This window comes from Balaenoptera physalus (genome assembly GCF_965194825.1).
Source record: "Balaenoptera physalus genome assembly, chromosome: 12".
NCBI classification, from domain to species: Eukaryota; Metazoa; Chordata; class Mammalia; order Artiodactyla; family Balaenopteridae; genus Balaenoptera; species Balaenoptera physalus.
In genome coordinates this window covers 39,528,091-39,551,995 of record NC_138897.1, presented here as the reverse complement: position 1 = coordinate 39,551,995, position 23,905 = coordinate 39,528,091, and the positions used below count along the sequence as shown (strand labels likewise).

The window sequence follows — 23,905 nt, the reverse complement described above, 5'->3', positions numbered from 1 at the left end:
AATTATGAAGAGGTAGATACAGGCAGATAAGGTAGCTGAGAATAAGATGAGCACGTGGATGTAGTACTAAAAACACGAGAGGTGATAGAGGATTAGGTTGAATCTTACGACAGTCTGGAATTGCTTAGCCAGGGAAGTTGGGAGTCAGTCAAAGGTGAGGAGGGCCCCAGGTGTAAAGGGACCAGAATATATAAGAAGAGAGCCTTGCAGGAAAATCTTGGGGTATCACAGTTGAAGTAAAGGTCCAGGGCATGACATCTTGAGATGAAAATAATGGAACTGAGATGGGGAACAGGTAGCACCAAGTTGGAAATTATGTCCATTGGCAGTCTCACAGATGTATTTTCATATGTGAAAACTATCATAAATTATCACAGATTATTAATCCCAACATCATTCATCGTATGTTTTAGTCAGTATTCAACAAATGTGACTCAGGCATAGGACTATATACCTGTAGTAAATACATTTTCTGAGCATGAGATGCTCCTTTGAATGATTGTTTCCAGAAGTTACTTACTTCAGACTCTGACAAGTCCTTTACTGTTCATTTTGTGGTGGTGGTAAGAATAATATGCCAAACTGTACCTTTGTATAATACTTTACACACCCATTTAAAGTAATTTTTACAGCATACACCAGTAGATGTTTATACAGGACCTGTATTGCCATCATCTGGTAAAGGATTTTCCTTCAGTCTTATTCCTCTCAGTATTTCTTGGACATATGAATGTGTTTTTTGTTTTTTTTTTGAAACTTTTGAACATGAAAAGGAAAGAAGAAAAATTTTTAAAAAACTGGTCCATTATTAACAGACACACATTAGTATTTTGAGGAAAAGATAAAGCATAAATCAGAAGTTTGGCAAAATTCAGTACAAACCACCTTTTAGCGTCTGAGACTAGTTTTGGGGAGGGCAGGAAGTATCAGTTTAGAATCATATAGTCAGAGAATAGTAAATTTTAAAATTCTGTTTATTTTCCCCAGGCCTTTTCATCTGTTTCTGTGGTTTTAATAAAACTTGCACTTTGATGTCTCTTTTCTTAGTGCCATAGTTGAATATCAAACTGCCCACAAGACATGGTCACTTTGGATGTCCCAAAGCACTTTAAAAGCAACTTGTCCAAAATGGAGCACATCATTAGCGTGCCCTCTAACTCTTATCTTCTCTCACCCTATTTTGGTGATTGTTAGCATCATTCACTGATTTTGGTTAAGACAGAAAAGGAGTCATACGGATTCATGCAGACACCCCCTCTCACCTTCTCTGTTTAATCCTTTACAAGTTGTCATGAATCTACCTGCTCAGTATCTTTGATCCATGCCCCCTTTAAACCCCATTGCCCTAGGCTTAGTCTACCCTTTTCCTTTTAATTTTGATTGAAAGTCTTCCAACTGATCTTGCTTTCAGTCCCGCCTCTCCATTACTTTCTTATACTCCTGCCAAGGTATCATAAACACAAATCTGATTATATTTCTCTCAATTCAAATTGTTCAGTTAACAGGTTTTTGGATTTTCATTTTGTGTGAGGCACTGTACTGAATTTGGTGGCTACTTGACTTCATTGCCCCCCTACACTTCATTCTCATCTCTAGCTTCTTCTCCACATGAGCTTTATGCTTTAGCTATACCAACCTGTAGTTCGTCAGACACACCATCTTGCCTTTTTGCAGTTGTATATGCTGTTCTTTTATTCTGGGATGACTCTCTGCCTCTGGCTCTCATCTTTCATATATTGTTCAGGCTCATTTCAGGCATCTATCTGGGTTACGAGTCCCTACCTCCAAGCCACGTTAGGTGCTCCTAAGACTTTCTGATATATCTTTCTGTAATGGGAAGAACATTGGCTTTGGCTTCCTCTCTCCTGGTTTTTATTCTCACCTCTGTTACTTACTTTGTGATCCTGTATAATAAGCTTGATCTCTGAGTCTCTGCTTCATGATTTATAACATGGTAATATGCTGAAAAGTAAGTAAGAAAGTCTCTATAAAATGCCTGGCACAATATATGATGTAATCTTGATTTCCAAGCAATGTTCCTACCTCTTTTATAATTTATGCATATCTTTTACTACTTAAAACACTGTATTTCTTAATTTAAAGAACTGATTAGATAATACATCTACATAGTAAAAAAAAAAAAATAAAAGCATACAAAAAATATGCAGTTAAAAGTAAGTTTTCTCCCTAGAGCAAGGACTTAATATTTTCCTGTAACACTGTATTGTTTATCTTGTCTTTCATTTCTGGACCTCTATGCTTAGTACAGTAAATGTTGTTGAAAGACTACAGGAATAAGTGGTCAACTTGAAATTAATAAAATGAAACTAATGCTTGGAAAGCTGGTGACATCTAGAAGGTAGACACAAGAGTTGATGACAGGGTTTAAAATTAAGAAGCCTAAAATAGAGAAATATGTTGATGAAGTTAGGAATTATCTTAGGCATGTTAGTATTTTAAGAGACCTTTAGTAAATGAAAAAATGACTTTAATTTCATCTATAGGAAAATGTTCAGGTAGCATAAGGTTACTGTGACATAACCATAAACTCTTAGTATTTGTTGTGTTTGTCTTTTAAAAATGTGTGTCTAAACATTATTGCTTTTATGCTTTCAGAGGAAGTTTGGAAGGGAAGAGAGAACAAAAGAGTTATAAAGCTGTTCTAGAAGACCCAATGTTGAAGTTTTCAGGACTGTACCAAGAAACATGTTCTGACCTCTATGTTACTTGCCAAGTTTTCGCAGAAGGGAAGCCTCTTGCCTTGCCAGTGAGAACCTCCTACAAGGCATTTAGTACGAGATGGAAGTAAGTTGTTTTCTTGAATATGGTGGGTTCCAGACTATTCTCCCATTTCTTTATAGATGTTGAAAGTATTATTTGGGATTACAGAGGAATTAAAATTCTTTATTTAATACCTATAAGCAGTGATCAAATAGTTTAAAGTAGGAACCTACTCAGATAAAGTAGGTGGAAGTGAGGTGAAAGTGAATTTATTTACCTAATTGAGGTGGAAGTGAATTTATGTTCGTATTGAGTATATTGACATATTTTTATGAGAACTTGACTGATTCACAAAATGACCCAAACCAAAAACACGTCTCTAAATTTGCTCCCATTCTATGCCCTTGAACACAGAAACACTTTTGGATAGTCTGAGATATTGTCTAAGCTGATGTTTGGAACTCAGATCTTTAGAGAGAGATATGTTGTCATCTGTTTGGACAGATGTTTATGTTAAATATGAAACTAACTTTTTTTTTTTAAGTTCTTTATTTATTAAGCATGCTGCATTAGCAAGCCATTGTTGGAATTCGAGGTAAAGTTCCCATTTTTCCAGGATAGTATTGTAGGTCCTTAATATAATCTCTTGACACTTCTTATTTGATAGATTGTGTGGTGCAGTTTTAATGTTTGATTCGTGAGTATTATTCAGTACCCTGGTAGGCTTGGTACAGGATACACAGGTTGTGTGCCTCTCAGTGAAGGAGTTTATGCCCACAGTATTCATGGAGGACAGGATGTGGCCACATGGACTCCCAGGCTGTGCTGTTGAGGATACAACCCTTTGTTTACCAAGTGTGGCCCAGCAGACTGGGAAAGGTTTTGTGGAGAGATCAGAAGCCTAAGCTCTGATGATCTGGCTACACTGAAACCAACTGTTTTAATGGTGTAATTTCTTTAGTAGTCTTTTTGTGGCTAGATATATACACACACAAGTATATGTATGTATTTGTACTTATTATTCTGGAAAATTTCAAATCTGTAAAAGTAGAGAGAATAATATAATGAACTTCCAGGGCTCCCTCACTTAGCTTCAGTAATTACTAACTCAGGCCAATCTTGTTTCAGCTATACCCAATGTTATTTTGAAACAAATTCCAAATATTATATCATCTTAACTTAAATATTTCTTTATGTCTGTAACATAGCTACAGTATCATCATTACACCTAAAACAACCCACCAAAACTCCTATAATTGTATCAGAGTTTCTTAAACTGGAATCAGGAAATCTACAAAACCCTGAAATTGTATGCAGAATTTTTTACAGGGACAGAACTCAAAGCTTTTATTAGACTTTTTGAGGTGGCTTGTGATCCCCCAAAAGACTTAGAACCTCAAATTTAGGTCTAGGAAGTCAACATTTATGGAGAATTCCACTTTTCTTGGGGGAAATTGTATGGTCGTTTTGTTCCATGCCTTGGCAATAAAAGAGATTAGAGCAAAAGCAAATTCCCAGTTATAGGGAGATTAACATCTTTCTCCTCTTCCTCCCATTTACCAGCTCCTCTCTGCATTGTTTATGTATTATGTATTTTCAAGGATATAAAAACTTTCATATTTGCTCTCTCAAGGTTTGAGGTGTTTAGTTTATATTTTTTTAAATTGTGAAACTAACAAAGTAAGTACTCTAAAATAATTAGAATGGCTTTTTTTTTTAATTAAAAGGTTTGAAACAGCTGTGTAGAAGATAGATTGAGAAAATACCTTACGTTGGGTAAATATATGAGGATAGGTTTTTATCTTTTATTTTTTTAATTAATTAACTTACTTATTTTTGGCTGCGTTGGGTCTTCATTGCTGTGTGCGGGCTTTCTCTAGTTGTGGTGAGCAGGGCTACTCTTCGTTGTGGTGCATGGGCTTCTCATTGTGGTGGCTTCTCTTATTGCGGAGCACGGGCTCTAGGCGTGCGGGCTTCCGTAGTTGTGGCTCGCGGGCTCTAGAGCGCAGGCTCAGTAGTTGTGGTGCACAGGCTTAGTTGCTCCACGGCATGTGGGATCTCCCCGGACCAGTGCTCGAACCCATGTCCCCTGCATTAGCAGGTGGATTCTTAATCACTGCGCCACCAGGGAAGTCCCTATGTTCTTTTAAATATACTCTTTGGGCTTAAGGGAAACATTTGCAGATTTTGTACATCCTGCCCTTTAGTATTTAAGAGTTGAATTTTTTACCAATTCATCAAAACAAAAATAGCACTTCTAAAATAAATAAGGGCAAACTTTATACAGCCCTTATTTTCTATAAGCACTGACTTAAAAGAAGATTCTGTAGACTGTGGGGAACATAAATTATACCACAAAAGGATCTCTTGCTATCTTAATTTTTGCATTTCAGAAAGTATTTTGGGGTAGTATGAGATTCCAAGTTGTCTAAATCTGATTTCTGAGTTTCTGATAGTGAGTTGTGAGAGTTCAAATAATGAGAAGCTCATCCAAAATTCATACGAATCTCTTCTACCATATTCTATTCTATCCTGTCCTATAATAAGAGAGCCCATGGGGAGGAAACCTGTACTTTCTTTAGTTACACTTAGGGTAAAATTATCATCTTTAGGTGTGAAATACTGAAACATTTTAAGTTATATATATGAATATTATTCTGCAGGCAAGTGGTTTAAATTTTATTTTAATTTATATTTTGTCTTGTCACGTGGAGGATTTGAAATGGCTTTAGACATAGACTATCTAATATAATTTTAAAATTAGAAAGTTAGGATTTAGGAGTGCATTAATCAGACTAGAGAATTAGTACACTGGTGTATGGGTGTGGGGTACATGGTGGGAAGTCATACCATCCAGAATCAGGCTTTAGAATACTGGAATATTTTGAAAGTTGCCAGGTGAGTTTAAGCCTAATTAGAGTTGGGGCATGAAGAAGGGATGATTCATGGGAAGGGAGAGAACAAAATGGTGTTCAAAATACACAGTTCTTTGATGTCTGACCAGATCTTTCCATAATTTCTAGAATATCTTGAGTAGTTTTCAAACTATTTTTTAGCTGCAGATTCATTTTCTTCAAAAGAAATCTTCTGCAGAAGCCCAGTATGTAAAACGGTAAAGTGTTTTTGCTTTAATTTAAAGAGGTGTGGGGGTCAGGTGTTGGATGGCAAAAGGTTTGAGGCAAATGATTGCTTGCTGTTATGTATTGTCTCCTAGTCAAAGGACAGAATATAAGGGTGAGTATTTTCACAGCTCATTTTGGATATTGTTACTGACTTTTCTCTTTAACTTTAGCCTGTGTTAACTAATCTCTGTGGTTTGTTCATTGGCATAAGGTTACACTGCTTAGTATTTACCTTTTCATTCTGGCCCACCGTGTGAAAGTAATTAAGTAAATTCATTTAGTTTCTTAAGCTTATCTGTAGGGGAGAAAGGTTTTTTAAAGCATGTATTTTATTTCTTTAAGAACTTCATAGAAGAAAAGGATTTAATGACGTTTAGAGTCTCCTTTAAATTGATAGCCATCTCTAATTTTCCTGTAGGTCCTTGAATTTATATGGTGGATGTAAATGTTTTGTTCTTTAATAAGTTCGTGAAAATTCTGTTCAGTTTCTTACTGATGCAGGTGTATTTGACCTAGACTGGGATATGCCCTTTGAGAATAATTTTGAGTAAACAGAGAGAAGCAATTCTGTGTGTCTGCTGGGTATTACTTTGTGTGTTGTTTGCATAGTTTTCTTTTGGGATCTTAAAAGCCATCTGTTGTTTAAGGAAGTTGAAATGATCAGATAAATCCAGTGTTAAGTTTGAATGCAGAAGAAAATTTGCAGAGGTGAATAGACAGTAAAAAAAATGGGAGAGCTGTGTTGTCATTACTGTTAGTAAGAACAAACATTCATTCCTTAGTGAAATCATATGTAAAAATATGCTTTGAAAGCATTAAAAAAAAACAATAGCTAAGCATTATTGGTATTAATGAAATAACTTGAGTGGAAGAAAAATCTCATGTAAAAAGTTGTCGCATACCTGTCCAGAGCAGTCTAGTAACTTCTTCATGTTACAAAGTTAGTGGATGGTCTCCTTTGAGTTCTTTAAAATTTTGGTTTTTTTCTGCTTTATTGAGATACTGATGTATGTTATACGATCATATTATACCTAGCAGCATTTTGAGTATAATATGAGTAATTCTGATTTCTTTCTTTTTTTAATAAAAAACTGTTCTGGAGAATGCTTACAGAAAAAAAATCACAGTTTAGTTCTAAAACAACTTTGGTTCTAATAGGTTTATGTGTCTTCCCAGATTTTTATTAGCCATTGTTATATTCCTTGTGTCTTAGTGATATTGTCTGTTTCTCTTTTCTTTTCTTCATTGAAGTGTAGTTGATTTACAATATTATGTTGGTTTCAGGTATATAGCAAAGAGATTCTGTTATACATATATATGTATATATCTTTTTTCTTATTCTTTTCCATTATATTTTATCACAAGATATTGACTATAGTTCCCTGTGCTATACAGTAAATCCTTGATGTCTGAGTTTCTTGATTAAAGAATTTACCAGTGTTATTTTTCATGAGCTTTGTTTTTCAAAATATTTTTTTTCATGTGTTCTATAGGCATACCTTGGAGATATTGCAGGTTCAGGTATAGATCACCACAATAAAGCGAGTATTGCAATAAAGCGATTTTTTTGGTTTTCCAATGCATATGAAAGTTATCTTTATACTGTAGTCTGTTAGGTGTGCAATAGCATTGTGTCTAAAAACAGTGTTCATACCTTAATTAAAAATTACTTTATTGCTAAAAAATCCTAACTATCATCTGAGCCTTCAGCGAGTCATAGTAGTAACATCAAAGATCACTTACAACAGATCACCATAAAAAAATATATTAATAATGAAAAAGTTTGAAATATTGAAAGAATTACCAAAATGTGATAGAGAGACATGAAATGAGCAAAAGCTGTAGGAAAAATGGTACCCATAGACTTGTTAGATGCAGAGTTGCCATAAACCTCAATTTGTAAAAAATGCAATATCTGCAAAGCCCAATAAAGTGAAGTGAAATAAAATACATATATGCCTGTATTTAAAATAGAAGTTACCTAGAGCAAAATTGAGGTAAGTGCCACGTTATTTTTTGTACTACTAACTTAATCTTTTGACATTTTCTCTGGACAAACCTTCTTGTATGGTTTGTTAATTTAAAAGAAAGTTATACACATATGTTTATGTTGACTTTCTTTCCTTAGCTTTATGTTTTTGTTGACTTTATTTCCATAGCTGGAATGAATGGCTAAAACTGCCTGTGAAATACCCCGACCTGCCCAGGAATGCGCAAGTGGCCCTGACTATATGGGATGTGTATGGACCAGGAAAGGCAGTGCCTGTGGGAGGAACAACAGTTTCGCTGTTTGGAAAATACGGGTAAGCGTTTTCTTTTCCTATGGAAATGTTGTTGCTTTCTGGCCCTTTTCTTTCTTGACCTTAATAGTTTATGCCCAGTCTGGTTCTCTGTGCTAGGAAGTGAAACCTGTTGGATACATATGATTCCATAGTACTTGAGACTGAAGTTGACACATATTTCCTTCAGGAGATGCAGATAGATTAATTAAAAAACACAGTTTGTATTTCTCTACTGTTAATGATTGGTAATGAGATTTCTATTAGGAAATAGTCATTGGAAACTGGAACCTTATTTTTAGGAAAAAAAGGCTATTTGTCATATCCTATAACTGCTTTGTTATAGGGTTTTTCTGCTTTGTCATAATAGTGACAAAAAGGACAAACAGGGTTTAAAGAGTACTAAAGCACTAATTTGCTCTAATGGTAATGATTATAATAGGAAAGTTAATTTTGTTTTTAAAAATTTACAGATAATAGAAGTTTATTGTAAACAAAAACAAAAACATGATAGTCCTTTAGGGTGTTTTTTCTCTATCCCTTTTCTCCTGAACAGAGAGATCACTCTTCATCTTAAGAAAATTGTTGACATTATATTCTTTCTATGTTTATTAATAGGAATTTTTCTCTAAAAAACATGGTGTTTCATCATATATTGAGTTACCTTGGTATACAGTTCATATAGGAAAGGCAGATGAATGTTTAATTTTTTTCTCTTTTAACAATTTTAAGAATGAATTGGTTGGTGCCCTGGTAACCTTGAAAGTGACGATTGATGGTTTTTTGGTTTTTTTGTTCTTTAGTTTTATCATGAACTTTTAAACAGTTTTGAAATGTTTCAATCCATTGTTCTTTTTATTCTTTATAATTCTCAAAAATTCCAAGTTTTGGTCAGTAGGAGCCCCTTCAAGTTGATCCCATGTTCTTTTGACAGTATAGTACAGCAGTAGTCATTGGTAGCTTCTTTATTTTCTGGAGACAAGCTATTCCAGGCTCATTGGGAAATTTCCTGCCCCAGACCTGGACTCTCTGAAAGAAGTCCTAGTTCCTTTAGGTATCAAATGGTAGAGACCATAATCTAGGTATTATCAAACTTCTTAATTTTTGCCCATTTTAAAATTGAAAAATGTTATCTCCTAAATTAATTTTCACATCATTAAATATGAGTGAAGATGATCGTATTGTGATATTTCCCTTTACATTTGTGTTTATGTTTCTGTGAATTGCTTTTTCATATCCTTTGCCCATTTTTAAAAATTGAGGTATAATTCACATACCATAAAATTCTTTGCCTTTTTTTTTGAGTTGTCATTTTTCTTATTAATGTGTAAGGGGTCTTTGTAGATTAGTGAAATTAACCCTTTGTGTGTTACGTGTTACACATATTGTTTCTCCTGTTTGACATTTTCTTTTGAATTATCATATATTTGTTTGTTGCTTATTTACTTGCAGCTCATGAATCTTAAATTATGATGTTGAATTTATCAGTTTTTTATAAACCAGTGGTGGTTAGGAAGGCAGGTAGAACTAGATTGTCTGGGTTTAAAACCTGACTCTTTTGCTTATTATCTGTGTACCCTTGGGCAAGTTATTTAATCTCTTTATGCCTCAGTTTCCTTATCTGTAAAATGAGATATTAGTATTTACCTCACAGAGTAGTTTATGATGATAAATTACGAAAGACATGTAATGAGCTTAATAAGTGCTCAGTAAATATTAGCTGTCATTATTTCTGAACTATTCTTGTTAGTTTTGAATACTATTAATTATAAAATGTTTTAATATTAGAGACGGATAATCTTCCTCATTCGTAGTCCTTTCAGAATTTCTCTGGATAGTCTCTATATTTTATCAGATAAATATTAATATTATTTCCTCAGTTAAAAATAAAAAGCTCATTGTTATTTTGTTGGGAAACTGTATTGAATTATATATGTGAATTACAGAGAGAATTGATATCCTTACAATATTGAATTTTTCTGTTCAGGGTAGGATGTCTCAGAAAAGCTTCAACTCATGAATAAAATGTAGATATAATTTCATTTAGAATAGCTCGATTGCTTAGTAATGTGTAGGTATTTTACTTTAATGTACCAATTAAAGAAATATTTATTATTGAAATCCGTGCAGGAACAATAATTTAGACATAGTCTGAGACATCATGGCCTCCAGTTTTAAATATGGTTTCTGATAAAATGGCATGTTATAGTAGAATGGACATATTACAAAATCAGTATGTTTCTTTTCTGGAGTGTTTGTACCTTTTTACTTTCTCTACCAGGGTGGAATTTGCTTGCCATATAGAAAAAAATGCAGAACAGTTTATTACTCTTACTGTAGTCTTAGTGGTTAAATCTTCTTGAGAAACAGCCAGATAGACCTCTTGGTTTTTACTCCTGGCCTCTTCATTAGTGGTTTACCTTCTGAAATAACAGCGGGAGTTTCCCTCATGGAAACACCTCTTTTAACACTCATATATCGATACATTTTCATTGACCCTAGGATGTAGTTTCAGGAGACAATCTGACTAGACTATAGGTGTGACACAATAGAAATTTCCACAGAAGTACAGTGAAATGACCTGCCTACAGCCAAATCAATTCTCAGATTGACATTTGTGACACTGTTTTACTTGGCCTTTGGCAAGTTTTTATAAAGTACGTGAGATCAGTAGTAATCATTGTGTGTATGTGTGTGTATAATGACTCATGTTAGGTCACCTACTATTCCCTCTAGGCTGATGCTTATAGTGACCTGCACCTCAGAAAAAGGAAATCTGAGAAGCCCTGTGAAATTAAAATAACTCCTTTTTCTCTCTGTGTCCTGGGGCCTTCCCTTGAAGGCTAACTGGGGTGCAGTGGAGACAAGCCGAGGCATTCCCTCACAGGATACTGGACTTCCTGTGCACCTTTGGATTGTGGAAGAATATGATATTCAGGATGTTCCAGGTGCTATAGCAGAGTGCAGACATCCACTTGTACTGCTGGGTCACAGCTGCTTCTCTGCATGGTGTTGCTGACATTCATGGTGAGAAAGTAGCATGAGTTTTCTGTGTGATCTCAGCAGGAAGCCTGTGCAAATTTTTTTCCACCTACCATTAAAAATCATGTCATGTGCCACCACAGTTCTCATGACTTAGGGAAATGCTGCTTTAGACCTTCATTTCCTCAAATGTTTCTTAGGCAATGAAATAATACCAGTTGTACCCCACCTTGTTCCTTAAATAGTCCTGGTATGGACTTACTAGCTTTTTAAAAGTGGTCCTCAAAGTGTCTATTAGCTGTGTTATAGTATCGGGAGTCCTGTGACTACCAACTCTTGCTGTTTGCTAATACCTGTTTTGTATACTTGAGTCAGTGTGAAGCAGTGCTTCTTGGAGAATAGTGTAGTTAATCGAAAGACAGACCTGTTAGGATATGGCTGGAGTAACTAACTGTCCTCATTTTGAAAGTCTAGCTTGTGAGATTCCTAAGTAGCTAAAGAACTGATTGATCATTAGGTTGAATTGGCAAAGGATCATACGCAAGCTGTATATTTCTCTTGCAGATGTTTTTTCCAAATGTGAATTCTGAAGTCAGGCCAGTTGTTGCTGTAGTGGCTTGGCACTGGGAGCTGGAGCATCTACAGCTGCTGTTGCTGGGGCCTCTGCTTGTGTCTGAGGGAGATCCTGCTGTACTGTTTTCTTCTTTCTTGCCTGTTTGGCTTAATTTCCCAAATGGACTTGATGCTCTGAGCATCTTCTTGCTTGCCACCTGGAGGCTGTGTAACTCTCTGTAAAGGTTCCATTAGTGTCAAGAGAAAGTAATATGTTCACTTGATCATTTGAATCACTTGGCATCACCCCTACCTTCCATGTCCCCTATCCTTAAATCTCTTCTCCAGATCCATCCCAAGGCACCTAAATCATTTAGTAAACTGACTTCCTGCCAACTGTACTTATTTTTGATTTAGTTAAGTTCAGCCAAACTATTCGCTTGGGGGTAAGGAAGTGGAGAGAAGGAAGGGAAGCTTTCTGCTGTTTCTGAAGGTACATTTAAGGATATTCATTGAAAGTGGTATTATGACCTCACTGTACCCAGTTTCTTAGAGACTAAGCTTGATGTTGAATGTCTCTCAGTTGAAAGGGAAAGAAAATGAACTTTATAAAGGCTTTTTAAATAATAACACTTTTTTTTTGATCTTTAACATGATAGATAAATATTGGGTGTATTGATTCTTCACAACCAGTCAGTACATTTTGTGTTGGGCCTATAAAGTAAGCTTTTGCAGATATAGTTGATGGATATTACCTGTTTATTGCCAACCTTAGAGACCTTAACATATTTAGTTCTTAATCTTATACTGCTCATCAGCTTGTAGCTGTCCTTTATAGTTTCCAATCTAAATGTTTATGGCATCATTACTTACATACCTTACATAATATTCAGTGAAAATTCTCTTTATTACCTCAGGAAAATCTGCTAAGAAATTTTCCATTGGTCAGATCATGATAATAATGGTTTAAAAATTAATGTGAACCTTTTACAGTTAAGTACAGTGGTTTTAAAGATGGGAAAAATGCATCACTATATCCATCGTGTACCTAATTAAAAAATTATTTAATATGGGAGTCTTGGGACTTGTCTACTCACCTGCACACACTTCTAGTCTTATTCTCATTGCAATTGACAGCTTGGCCTTTCAGCTTTGGGAGGATGCTGTTTGAATAGACTTTATATTGTTTGAAAGGCCTTGTTAAACAACACTTAAAAAAAGAGAACACACTAACAGAAGACTATCTCTAACCCTCTTCAAAAAAACAAAACTCAGAAACTTGACAGCATATTTAAAAAACATATTTGTCTAGAGCTCCTTTTATGAGTTTGTTCAACCTTTACTGTGGGTCTTCATGGTAGCTTTTTTTTTTAAATTTATTTTTATTTATTTATTTATTTATTTATTTATTTATATTTTTGGTTGTGTTGGGTCTTCGTTTCTGTACGCGGGCTTTCTCCAGTTGCGGCAAGCGGGGACCACTCTTCATCGCGGTGCGCGGGTCTCTCACTATCGCGGCCTCTCTTGTTGCGGAGCACAGGCTCCAGACGCGCAGGCTCAGTAATTGTGGCTCACGGGCCTAGTTGCTCCGCGGCATGTGGGATCTTCCCAGACCAGGGCTCGAACACGTGTCCCATGCATTGGCAGGCAGATTCTCAACCACTGCGCCACCATGGAAGCCCCATGGTAGCTTTTTGAAAGAAGCAGAAGCATGACAATCAGAGGTCATGCAGTCTTTTACTTTAAAGCAGGATCATCCAGCTCAGGCTGAATTCCAACGATATGTTAAATTTCTGATTTGTAGACATGGGTATTTTTTCTTACTGAATCCACTGTTGTATTCCATTTTAGACATCTTTCTTATGGAAAAGAAGATGGGTGAAAAATAAGCCTGTACCCAGTGAAAAGGAAAATAATAGCTAACATTTATCAAATACTTATTATGTGGCAGACGCTATTCTAAGTACTGTTTACTTGTACTGGTTTATTTAATTTTTCTAACAACCCTGTGAGATACAGTTACTCTTTATAATCTCATTTTATAGATGAGGAAACTGAGGCACAGAGAAGTTAAGTAACTTACCCCAAGTCTTGTAGGTAATAGATGGCACAGCTGGGATCCAAACCCCGGCAGTTCAACTCCGCTGTCTACTATGCTGAATTGTCACTTAAAGTAGAAAGTTATATAATTATTTTAATTTTGGTTTCAGTCATTGTAAATGTGACATTCTTTCACTGGGTAGAAATTTGGTTTCTGTTTCTAAGATCTCCACTGAAGTGATGAAGTGCATGTGGTCCATTACTGATGCTTCTCTGTTTCCAGTTTAACTTTAGAATCTCTGTAATAGTTCTAACTGCTTGGAGGAGAAAAGAATGGCACGTGAAAAACAGTGTTACATGGATTTTTGTTGCTTGGTTAATTGCTTTACAGCCCACTGGAGGCTTAAAGCTTGGCAAGAGAGACATGTATTTCCTTGGTAGAATTCCTTCTGTTTACGAATCTAAAATTTCCCATAATGAACTACATTAATTTAATTCTGTCCTGAACATTCTCTTTTTGCCTAGCATGTTTCGCCAAGGGATGCACGACTTGAAAGTCTGGCCTAACGTGGAAGCAGATGGATCAGAGCCCACAAAAACTCCTGGCAGAACAAGCAGTACTCTCTCAGAAGATCAGATGAGCCGCCTTGCCAAGGTAAAAAAGAAGCTATTGGAACAGGTGGAAGGCTCTGAATGATATCTGTTGTAGTATAAATTGACATTATGAATTCTGTCAGATTACTTTTTAATTTAAATTTAATCTTTTAATAATAGTTTTATTGAAGTATAATTCACACACCATAAAGTTCACCCTTGGAAAGTGTACAGTTTAATGGTTTTTTAGTGAATTCACAAAGTTGTGCGATCATCACCACTGTTTACTTTTAGACCATTTTTATCAAAAATATAACCATGTACCCATTAGCAGTCATTCCCCATTCCCTCCTTCCTCCAGCCCCTGGCAGCCACTCATCTACTTTCTATCTCTGTAGATATTCCAATTCTGGACATTTCATATAAAGAGAATCATATAATACGTGGCCTTTTGTGTCTGTAATTCCAACAGATTTGAAAATGTAGAGCTTTTGGTGATACCTTCAAGATGACCACCTACTTTTTTGGTAACATTGTCTTAAAGATGCAAGTGTTATTACATGCTAGAGATTCTTATATTGTTTGAAAGTGAAAATTTCTTATATTAGCTCGTCTAAATTACCCTCACTCCACCCCACCTCTCTTTTTGTAAATTGACTGAGTTATTACCTCTTTCTTTCAAAATTGTGTTAATGAAGTGTTTTCATTTAATGTTTGTATTTCTAAGTTCAATTCTATTCTTAAATCACAACAGTGTAACTTATGTTGTGAATATCTGTTCAAAAAGTACTATGTTAGATACTGTTTAAGATCCTTTTACAATACTTTTGTTAAGAGACTTTCTTTTAATTTCTACATGTAATTTTCCTTTGTGATCTTATTAGTTATGGATGACTCTATTATGTCTGGAGAAAGTTTTAATGCCAAGCACTTTACAACTTTTTTGTTTTAGATTCCATGTATATGTGTTAGCATACGGTATTTGTTTTTCTCTTTCTGACTTACTTCACTCTGTAGGACAGACTCTAGGTCCATCCACTTCACTACAAATAACTCAATTTCATTTCCTTTTATGGCTGAGTAATATTCCATTGTATATATGTGTCACATCTTCTTTATCCATTCATCTGTCAATGGACACTTAGGTTCCCTATCCTGGCTATTGTAAATAGTGCTGCAATGACCATTGTGGAACATGACTCTTTTTGAATTATGGTTTTCTCAGGGTATATGCCCAGTAGTGGGATTGCTGGGTCATATGGTAGTTCTGTTTTTAGTTTTCTAAGGAACCTCCATACTGTTCTCCATAGTGGCTGTATCAGTTTACATTCCCACCAACAATGCAAGAGGGTTCCCTTTTCTCGACACCCTCTCCAGCATTTATTGTTTGTAGATTTCTTGATGATGGCCATTCTGACTGGTGTGAGGTGATACCTCATTATAGTTTTGATTGCATTTCTCTGATGATTAGTGATGTTGAGCATCCTTTCATGTGTTTGTTGTCAGTCTGTATATCTTCTTTGGAGAAATGTCTATTTAGGTCTTCTGCCCATTTTTGGATTGGGTTGTTTGATTTTTGGATATTGAGCTGCATGAGCTGTTTATATATTTTGGAGATTAATCCTTTGTCCATTGATTCGTTTGCAAATATTTTCTCCCATTCTGAGGGTTGTCTTTTCGTCTTGTTTATGTTTTCCTTTGCTGTGCAAAAGCTTTGAAGTTTCATTAGGTCCCATTTGTTTATTTTTGTTTTTATCTCTATTTCTTTAGGAGGTGGGTCAGAAAGGATCTTGCTTTGATTTATGTCATAGAGTGTTCTGCCTATGTTTTCCTCTAAGAGTTTTATAGTGTCTGGCCTTCCATTTAGGTCTTTAATCCATTTTCAGTTTATTTTTGTGTATGGTGTTAGGGAGTGTTCTAATTTCATTCTTTTACATGTAAGTGTCCAGTTTTCCCAGCACCACTTACTGAAGAGGCTGTCTTTTCTCCATTGTATATTTTTGCCTCCTTTATCAAAAATAAGGTGACCATATGTGCGTGGGTTTATCTCTGGGCTTTCTATCCTGCTCCATTGATCTATATTTCTGTTTTTGTGCCACTACAATACTGTCTTGATTACTGTAGCTTCGTAGTATAGTCTGAAGTCACGGAGCCTGAATCCTCCAGCTCTGTTTTTCTTTCTCAAGATTGCTTTGGCTATTCAGGGTCTTTTGTTTTTCAACACAAATTGTGAAATTTTTTGTTCTAGTTCTGTGAAAAATGCCATTGGCCGTTTGATAGGTATTGCATTGAATATGTAGATTGCTTTGGGTAGTATAGTCATTTTCACAATGTTGATTCTTCCAATCCAAGAACATGGTATACCTCTCCATCTGTTTGTATCATCTTTAATTTCTTTCATCAGTGTCTTATAGTTTTATGCATACTGGTCTTTTGTCTCCTTAGGTAAGTTTATTCCTAGGTATTTTATTCTTTTTGTTGAAATAGTAAATGGGAGTGTTTCCTTATTTTCGCTTTCTGATTTTTCATCATTAGTGTGTAGGAATACAAGAGATTTCTGTGCATTAATTTTGTAGTCTGCTACTTTACCAAATTCAGTGATTAGCTCTAGTAGTTTTCTGGTAGCATCTTTAGGATTCTCTATGTATAGTATCATGTCATCTGCAAACAGTGGCAGCTTTACTTCTTTTCCGATTTGCATTCCTTTTATTTCTTTTTCTTCTCTGATTGCTGTGGCTAAAGTTTCCAAAACTATGTTGAATATTAGTGGTAAGAGTGGGCATCCTTGTCTTGTTCAGGATTTTAGAGGAAATGGTTTCAGTTTTTCACCATTGAGAACGATATTGGCTGTGGGTTTGTCATATATGGCCTTTATTATGTTGAGGTAAGTTCCCTCTATGCCTACTGTCTGGAGAGTTTTTGTCATAAATACGTGTTGAATTTAGTTGAAAGCTTTTTCTGCATCTATTGAGATTATGGTTTTTATCCTTCAGGTTGTTAATGTGGTGTATCACATTGATTTGCATGTATTGAAGAATCCTTGCATCCCTGGGATAAACCCCACTTGGTCATGGTGTATGATCCCTTTAATGTGCCTTTGGATTCTGTTTGCTCGTATTTTATTGAAGATTTTTGCATCGATGGTCATCAGTGATATGGTCTGTACTTTTCTTTTTTTGTGATATCTTTGTCTGGTGTTGGTATCAGGGTGATGGTGGCCTCACAGAATGAGTTTGAGAGTGTTCCTCCCTCTGCTATATTTTGGAAGAGTTTGAGAAGTATAGGTGTTAGTTCTTCTCTAAATGTTTGATAGAATTCACCTGTGAAGCCATCTGGTCCTGGGCCTTTGTTGGAAGATTTTTAATCACAGTTTCAATTTCAGTGCTTGTGTTTGGTCTGTTTATATTTTCTTTTTCTTCCTGGTTCAGTCTCGGAAGGTTGTGCATTCCTAAGAATTTGTCCATTTCTTCCAGGTTGTCCATTTGATTGGCATATAGTGGCTTGTAGTAATCTCCCTTGATCCTTTGTGTTTCTGCAGTGTCAGTTGTTACTTCTCTTTTTCATTTCTAATTCTGTTGATTTGAGTCTTCTCCTTTTATTCTTGATAAGTCTGTTTAATGGTTAATCAATCTTGTTTATCTTCTCGAAGAACCAGCTTTTAGTTTTATTCATCTTTTTTATTGTTTTCTTCATTTCTTTTTCATTTATTTCTGATCTGATCTTTATGATTTCTTTCCTTCTGCTAACTTTGGGTTTTTTTGTTCTTCTTTGTCTAATTGCTTTAGTTGTAAGATTAGGTTGTTTGAGGTTTTTCTTGCTTCTTGAGGTAAGATTGTATTGCTATAACCTTCCTTCTTAAAACTGCTTTTGCTGCATCCCGTAGGTTTTGGGCCATCGTGTTTTCAGTCATTTGTTTCTAAGTATTTTTTGATTTCCTCAGTTATCTCTTGGTTATTTAGTAGCATATTGTTTAGCCTCCATGTGCTTGTATTTTTACTTTTTTTTTCCTGTAATTGATATCTAGTCTCATAGCGTTGTGTTCGGAAAAGATACTTGATACGATTTCAATTTTCTTAAATTTACCAAGGCTTGATTTGTGACCTAAGATATGATCTATCCTGGAGAATGTTCCATGAGCACTTGAGAAGAGAGTGTATTCTGTTGTTTTTGGATGGAATGTCCTATAAATGTCAATTAAGTCCATCTTGTTTAATGTATCATTTAAAGCTTGTGTTTCCTTATTTATTTTCATTTTGGATGATCTGTCCATTGGTGAAAGTTGGGTGTTAAAGTCCCCTACTATGTTTGTGTTACTGTCAATTTCCCCTTTTATGGCTGTTAGCATTTACCTTATGTATTGAGGTGCTCCTATGTTGGGTGCATAAATATTTACAATTGTTATATCTTCGTCTTGTATGGATCCCTTGATCATCATGTAGTGTCCTTCTTTGTCTCTTGTGCTAGTCTTTATTATAAAGTCTATTTTGTCTGATATGAGAATTGCTACTCCAGCTTTCTTTTGATTTCCATTTGCTTGGAATATCTTTTTCCATCCCCTCACTTTCAGTCTGTATGTGTCCCTGGATCTGAAGTGGGTCTCTTGTAGACAACATATGTACGGGTCTTGTTTTTGTATCCATTCAGCCAGTCTGTGTCTTTTGGTTGGAGCATTTAATCCATTTACATTTAAGGTAATTATCAATATGTATGTTCCTATTCCCATTTTCTTAATTGTTTTGGGTTTGTTATTGTAGGTCTTTTCCTTCTCTTGTGTTTCCTGCCTAGAGAAGTTCCTTTAGCATTTGTTGTAAAGCTGGTTTGGTGGTGCTGAATTCACTTAGCTTTTGCTTGTCTGTGAATGTTTTAATGTCTCCATCGAAGCTGAATGAGATCCTTGCTTGGTTGTAGGTTTTTTCATTTCATCACTTTAAATATGTCCTGCCACTCCCTCTGGCTTGCAGAGTTTCTGCTGAAAGATCAGCTTTTAACCTTATGGGGATTACCTTGTATGTTATTTGTTGTTTTTTCCTTGCTACTTTTAATTTTTTGTTTGTATTTAATTTTTGATAGTTTGATTAATATGTGTCTTGGCATGTTTCTCCTTGGATTTATCCTTTATGGGACTCTCTGTGCTTCCTGGACTTGATTGACTATTTCCTTTCCCATGTTAGGGAAGTTTTCCACTATAATCTCTTCAAATATTTTCTCAGTCCCTTTTTTTTCCTCTTTTTCTTCTGGGACCCCTATATTTCGAATATTGCTGCGTTTAATGTTGTCCCAGAGGTCTCTGAGACTGTCCTCAACTCTTTTCAATCTTTCTTCTTTATTCTGCTCTGCAGTAGTTATTTCTACTATTTTATCTTCCAGGTCACTTATCCATTCTTCTGCCTCAGTTATTCTGCTGTTGATTCCTTCTAGAGAATTTTTAATTTCATTTATTGTGTTGTTCATCATTGTTTGTTTGCTCTTTAGTTCTTCTGGTTCCTTGTTAAAACTTTCTTGTTGGTTCTGCATTGTATTTCCAAGATTTTGGATCATCTTTACTATCATTATTCTGAATTCTTTTGCAGATAGACTGCCTATTTCCTCTTCATTTATTTGGTCTGATGGGTTTTTTCCTTGCTCCTTCATCTGCTGTGTGTTTCTCTGTCTTCTCAGTTTGCTTAACTTACTGTGTTTGGAGTTTTTTTTCGCAGGCTGCAGGTTCTTAGTTCCCGTTGTTTTTAGTGTCTGCCCCCAGTGGCTAAGGTTGTTTCAGTGGATTATGTATGCTTCTTGATGGAGGGGACTGGTGCCTATGTTCTGTTGGGTGAGGCTGAATCTTGTCTTTCTGGTTGGCAGGACTGTGTCTGGTGGTGTGTTTTGGGGTGCCTGTGACCTTACTGTGATTTTAGGCAGCCTCTCTCCTGATGGGTGTGGTTGTGTTCCTGTCTTGCTAGTTGTTTGGCATAGGGTGTCCAGCACTGTAGCTTGCTGGTCATTGAGTGGAGCTGGGTCTTAGCGTTGAGATGGAGATCTCTGGGAGAGCTTTCGCTGTTTGACATTACCTGGAGCCGGGAAGTCTCTGGTGGACCAATGTCCTGAACTCGGCTCTCCCACCTCAGAGGCACAGGTATGACGCCCGGCCAGAGCACCAAGACCCTGTCAGCCACATGGTTTAGAAGAAAAGGGAGAAAAAAAAGAAAGAAAGAAAAAAATAAAATAAAGTTATTAAAATAAAAAAATTTTTTAAATTATTAAATTTAAAAAAATTTTAAAGTAATTAAAAAAAAAGAAAAAAAACAGTCAGAAACAACCTTAGGACAAATGGTAAAAGCAAAGTTATTCAGACAAAAATCACACAAAGAAATGTACACATTCACACTCACAAAAGGAGAAAAAGGAAAAAGATATATACATCTATATATTAAAGTAAAAAAAGGAAGAGAGCAACCAAGTCAATAAACAAATCTACCAATGATAATAAACTCTAAATACTAAAACCAGAAACAAATTAGATGCAGAAAGCAAACCCCAAGTCTACAGTTGCTCCCAAAGTCCACCGCCTCAATTTTGGGATAATTCATTGTCTCTTCAGGTATTCCAGAGATGCAGGGTACATCAAGGTGATTGTGTAGATTTAATCCACTGTTCCTGAGGCTGCTGGGAGAAATTTCCCTTTCTTTTCTTTGTTCTCACAGCTCCTTGGGTTCAGCTTTGGATTTGGCCCTGCCTCTGCATGTAGGTCGCCTGAGGGCATCTGTTCTTCACTCAGACAGGACGGGGTTAAAGGAGCAGCTGATTAGGGGGCTCTGTCTCACTCAGGCCTGGGGGGAGGGAGGGGTACAGAATGCGGGGCGAGCCTGCAGCGGCAGAGGCAGGGGTGACGTTGCAACAGCCTGAGACGTGCCATGTATTCTTCCATGGAAGTTGTCCCTGGATCACGGGACCCTGGCAGTGGCGGCCTGCACAGGCTCCTGGGAGTGCAGGTGTGGATAGTGACCTGTGCTTGCACACAGTATTCTTGGTGGCTGCAGCAGCAGCCTTAGCGTCTCATTCCCGTCTCTGTTGTCCACGCTGATAGCTGCGGCTGGCGTCTTATCTCTGGAGCTCATTTAGGCAGTGCTCTGAATCCCCTATCCTTGTGCACCTCAAAACAGTAGTCTCTTGCCTCTTAGGCAGTTCCAGACTTTTTCCCGGACTCCCTCTCATCTAGCTGTGGTGCACTAGCTCCCTTCAGGCTGTGTTCACGCAGCCAACCCCAGTCCTCTCCCTGGCATCTGACCTCCGAAGCTCGAGCCTCAGCTCCCAGCCCGCAACCGTCCAGGCAGGTGAGCAGACAAGCCTCTCAGGCTGGTGAGTGCTGGTCGGCACTGATCCTCTGTGCGGGAATCTCTCTGCTTTGCCCTCTGCACCCCTGTTGCTGCGCTCTCCTCCGTGGCTCCGAAGCTTCCCCCCTGCCACCCCCATCTCCTCCAGTGAAGGGGCTTCCTAGTGTGTAGAAACTTTTCCTCCTTCACAGCTCCCTCCCAGAGGTGCAGGTCCTGTCCCTATTCTTTTCTCTCTGTTTTTTCTTTCGCCCTACCCAAGTACGTGGGGAGTTTCTTGCCTTTTGGGATGTCTGAGGTCTTCTGCCAGCGTTCAGTAGGTGTTCTGTAGGAGATGTTCCACATGTAGATGTATTTCTGATGTGTTTGTGGGGAGGAAGGTGATCTCCACGTCTTACTCCTCTGCCATCTTGAAGGTCTTCGAGAATGAATGTTATAATTCGTATAATAATGAAATTCTGAATTTGAGGGGGAATGGTCAGAGTCAAGAAATATAAAGCTATATAGTTGCACAATTCATCCACTTAGGTTCTCTTATATTAAACAAATTATATAGGCTTCTATTCACATGTTCCTAATTTTTTCCCATTTATTTTTGATGCAGAGTTCAGAAATAATTTTTGTAATAACTGATTGACATTTTTCAAAGAGCAGTAAATGCAGCATTGGAATTTGAAATGGACTTTTTAATGTAGCACAATGTTATAGTATACATTTCTCATTTTTATCTTTTGAATTTTATAGTAGGAGAAAAAGGTGTGACTTGATAATTATCAGCTTTTTTATGGTTGCAACTATAACTCCTTAAAGAGTTGTTTGGGTTCGTATTTATCCTTTTGATTATCATTGTACATTTGCAGCTCTCAAAATGATGAGTAAGCATATGCAGAGCTAAATGTGGTATTGGGAAGAAGCCTTCTTAACAGTTTTGTTAATCGGTAGCAATCATCAACAGTCTAAATTCTTTATATTGGAGAGGATGGCAAGTAGGATCCTACTTTTTCAAGAGATAGGTATTAAAATTTATATGCTGACTATTACCAAGGGTGGCTAATAGTTTTTAAGTGAGTATTTATGCATTTGTTTCTAAATCTTTAAAATGGGGATAAAAATTAATGAGAATAAGTCTTTCTTATGCAAATCGGAGATGAGCTCCTTTCAAAGTTCTTTTTCCCTAATAGAATTCTATTTCTTACTTTTGAGTGGAGTGGAGCCTTCGGAGGTTGCTGTGCTGTGATAGCTTGCATTAGTGTTTAACTCATGTTCCCCAGAGACTAAATGGAAACCATTAAAACCGATAATTACTCTTCTTAAGGGGAAAAAGGCATCATGTTTGTAGCATTTTTGAAGGAACTGCTCTCCTTTTGAAGGAAGCATTTTTTAAATTTTTTGGCACTTGGGCTAATATGTTTCATTCTTTTCTGTACAGCAGTTGGTCATGCTGTTTGAAGTTTCAGAACTGTTATATCCCTGCTGCTATTGAAGATGAATGTGTTTTATAAATGATACTTTGGTTTGATGAAATTGGAAGCTTGGGCATTTGGAAGCACTTTTCAGTGGGAAGGACATTGTAGTATGAGGCAGAGATTTGGCCATCCTGCCAGCTCTGGGAAAATAATTTCTAAGCCTGTAAAATCAGAAGTTTAGAATGGATGATATTTGGGGTCCCATGTAGCTATTTATATTCTATGATTCTAAAAGTACTGAAATAGTAAATAATTGGGATTTTTTATTTACCTGGATTTTATAGTTACCACCTTAATAGAGAAACAACATGCAGTCATCAGTTGGCAATTGTGGAATCGTTGTTCATGCCATTCCTTTTCATCTGTAATACATATGCCTAGAGTAAAGCATCGTTCAGGACCTGCCTAATGTGAATGATATGGCTGTGCTCTTAGATTTTGTTTTTGTTGTTTTTCTTTTTTGGTTAGTGCCTGCTTCTTTACTTAAATTTTTCAGACTGGCTTCCTTAGTATTTCCCTTGCCTTATACCAGAAAAGTATACTTTGATATTTGTTGTGGTCTTAACTTCTAAACTTACCAGAGAGAGTATACTTTGATACTTGGTATACTCTGAATTTAAAATTATACTTTGGTATTTGTTTGTTCCTTAAAATTATGCCACAGTAGCTCTCTTTCTCCCTCCTTCTCTCCTCCTCTCATTTTTCTGGTTCCACATTAAAAAGTTTGTCGAGTTAGATTGTCATTCTCTTCCTCAGAACTTTTCGAAATTGTCTTTGGTACAGTATTACAATATTTTGAAATTGTTTTTGGTTCTTTAAAAAGCTGGCAAAAAATGTCTATG

The 23,905-nt window shown here is 36.4% G+C and overlaps 1 protein-coding gene across 8 annotated transcripts in view; it reads left to right on the top strand.

Annotated features, from left to right (window-relative positions):
- PIK3C3 (phosphatidylinositol 3-kinase catalytic subunit type 3) overlaps window positions 1–23,905 on the top strand; it is a 161,681-nt gene that overhangs the window by 583 nt on the left and 137,193 nt on the right. For all 8 annotated transcript variants that reach the window (XR_014251495.1, XM_082416000.1, XM_082416003.1 and 5 more), the window contains exons 2-4: window positions 2,617–2,805; window positions 8,003–8,146; window positions 14,222–14,351. Coding sequence is in view for 7 of the 8 variants with exons in the window: in XM_082416000.1 (XP_082272126.1) it covers window positions 2,617–2,805; window positions 8,003–8,146; window positions 14,222–14,351 (463 nt within the window). In the remaining variant the exon portion in view is untranslated. The remainder of the gene's footprint in view (window positions 1–2,616; window positions 2,806–8,002; window positions 8,147–14,221; window positions 14,352–23,905) is intronic.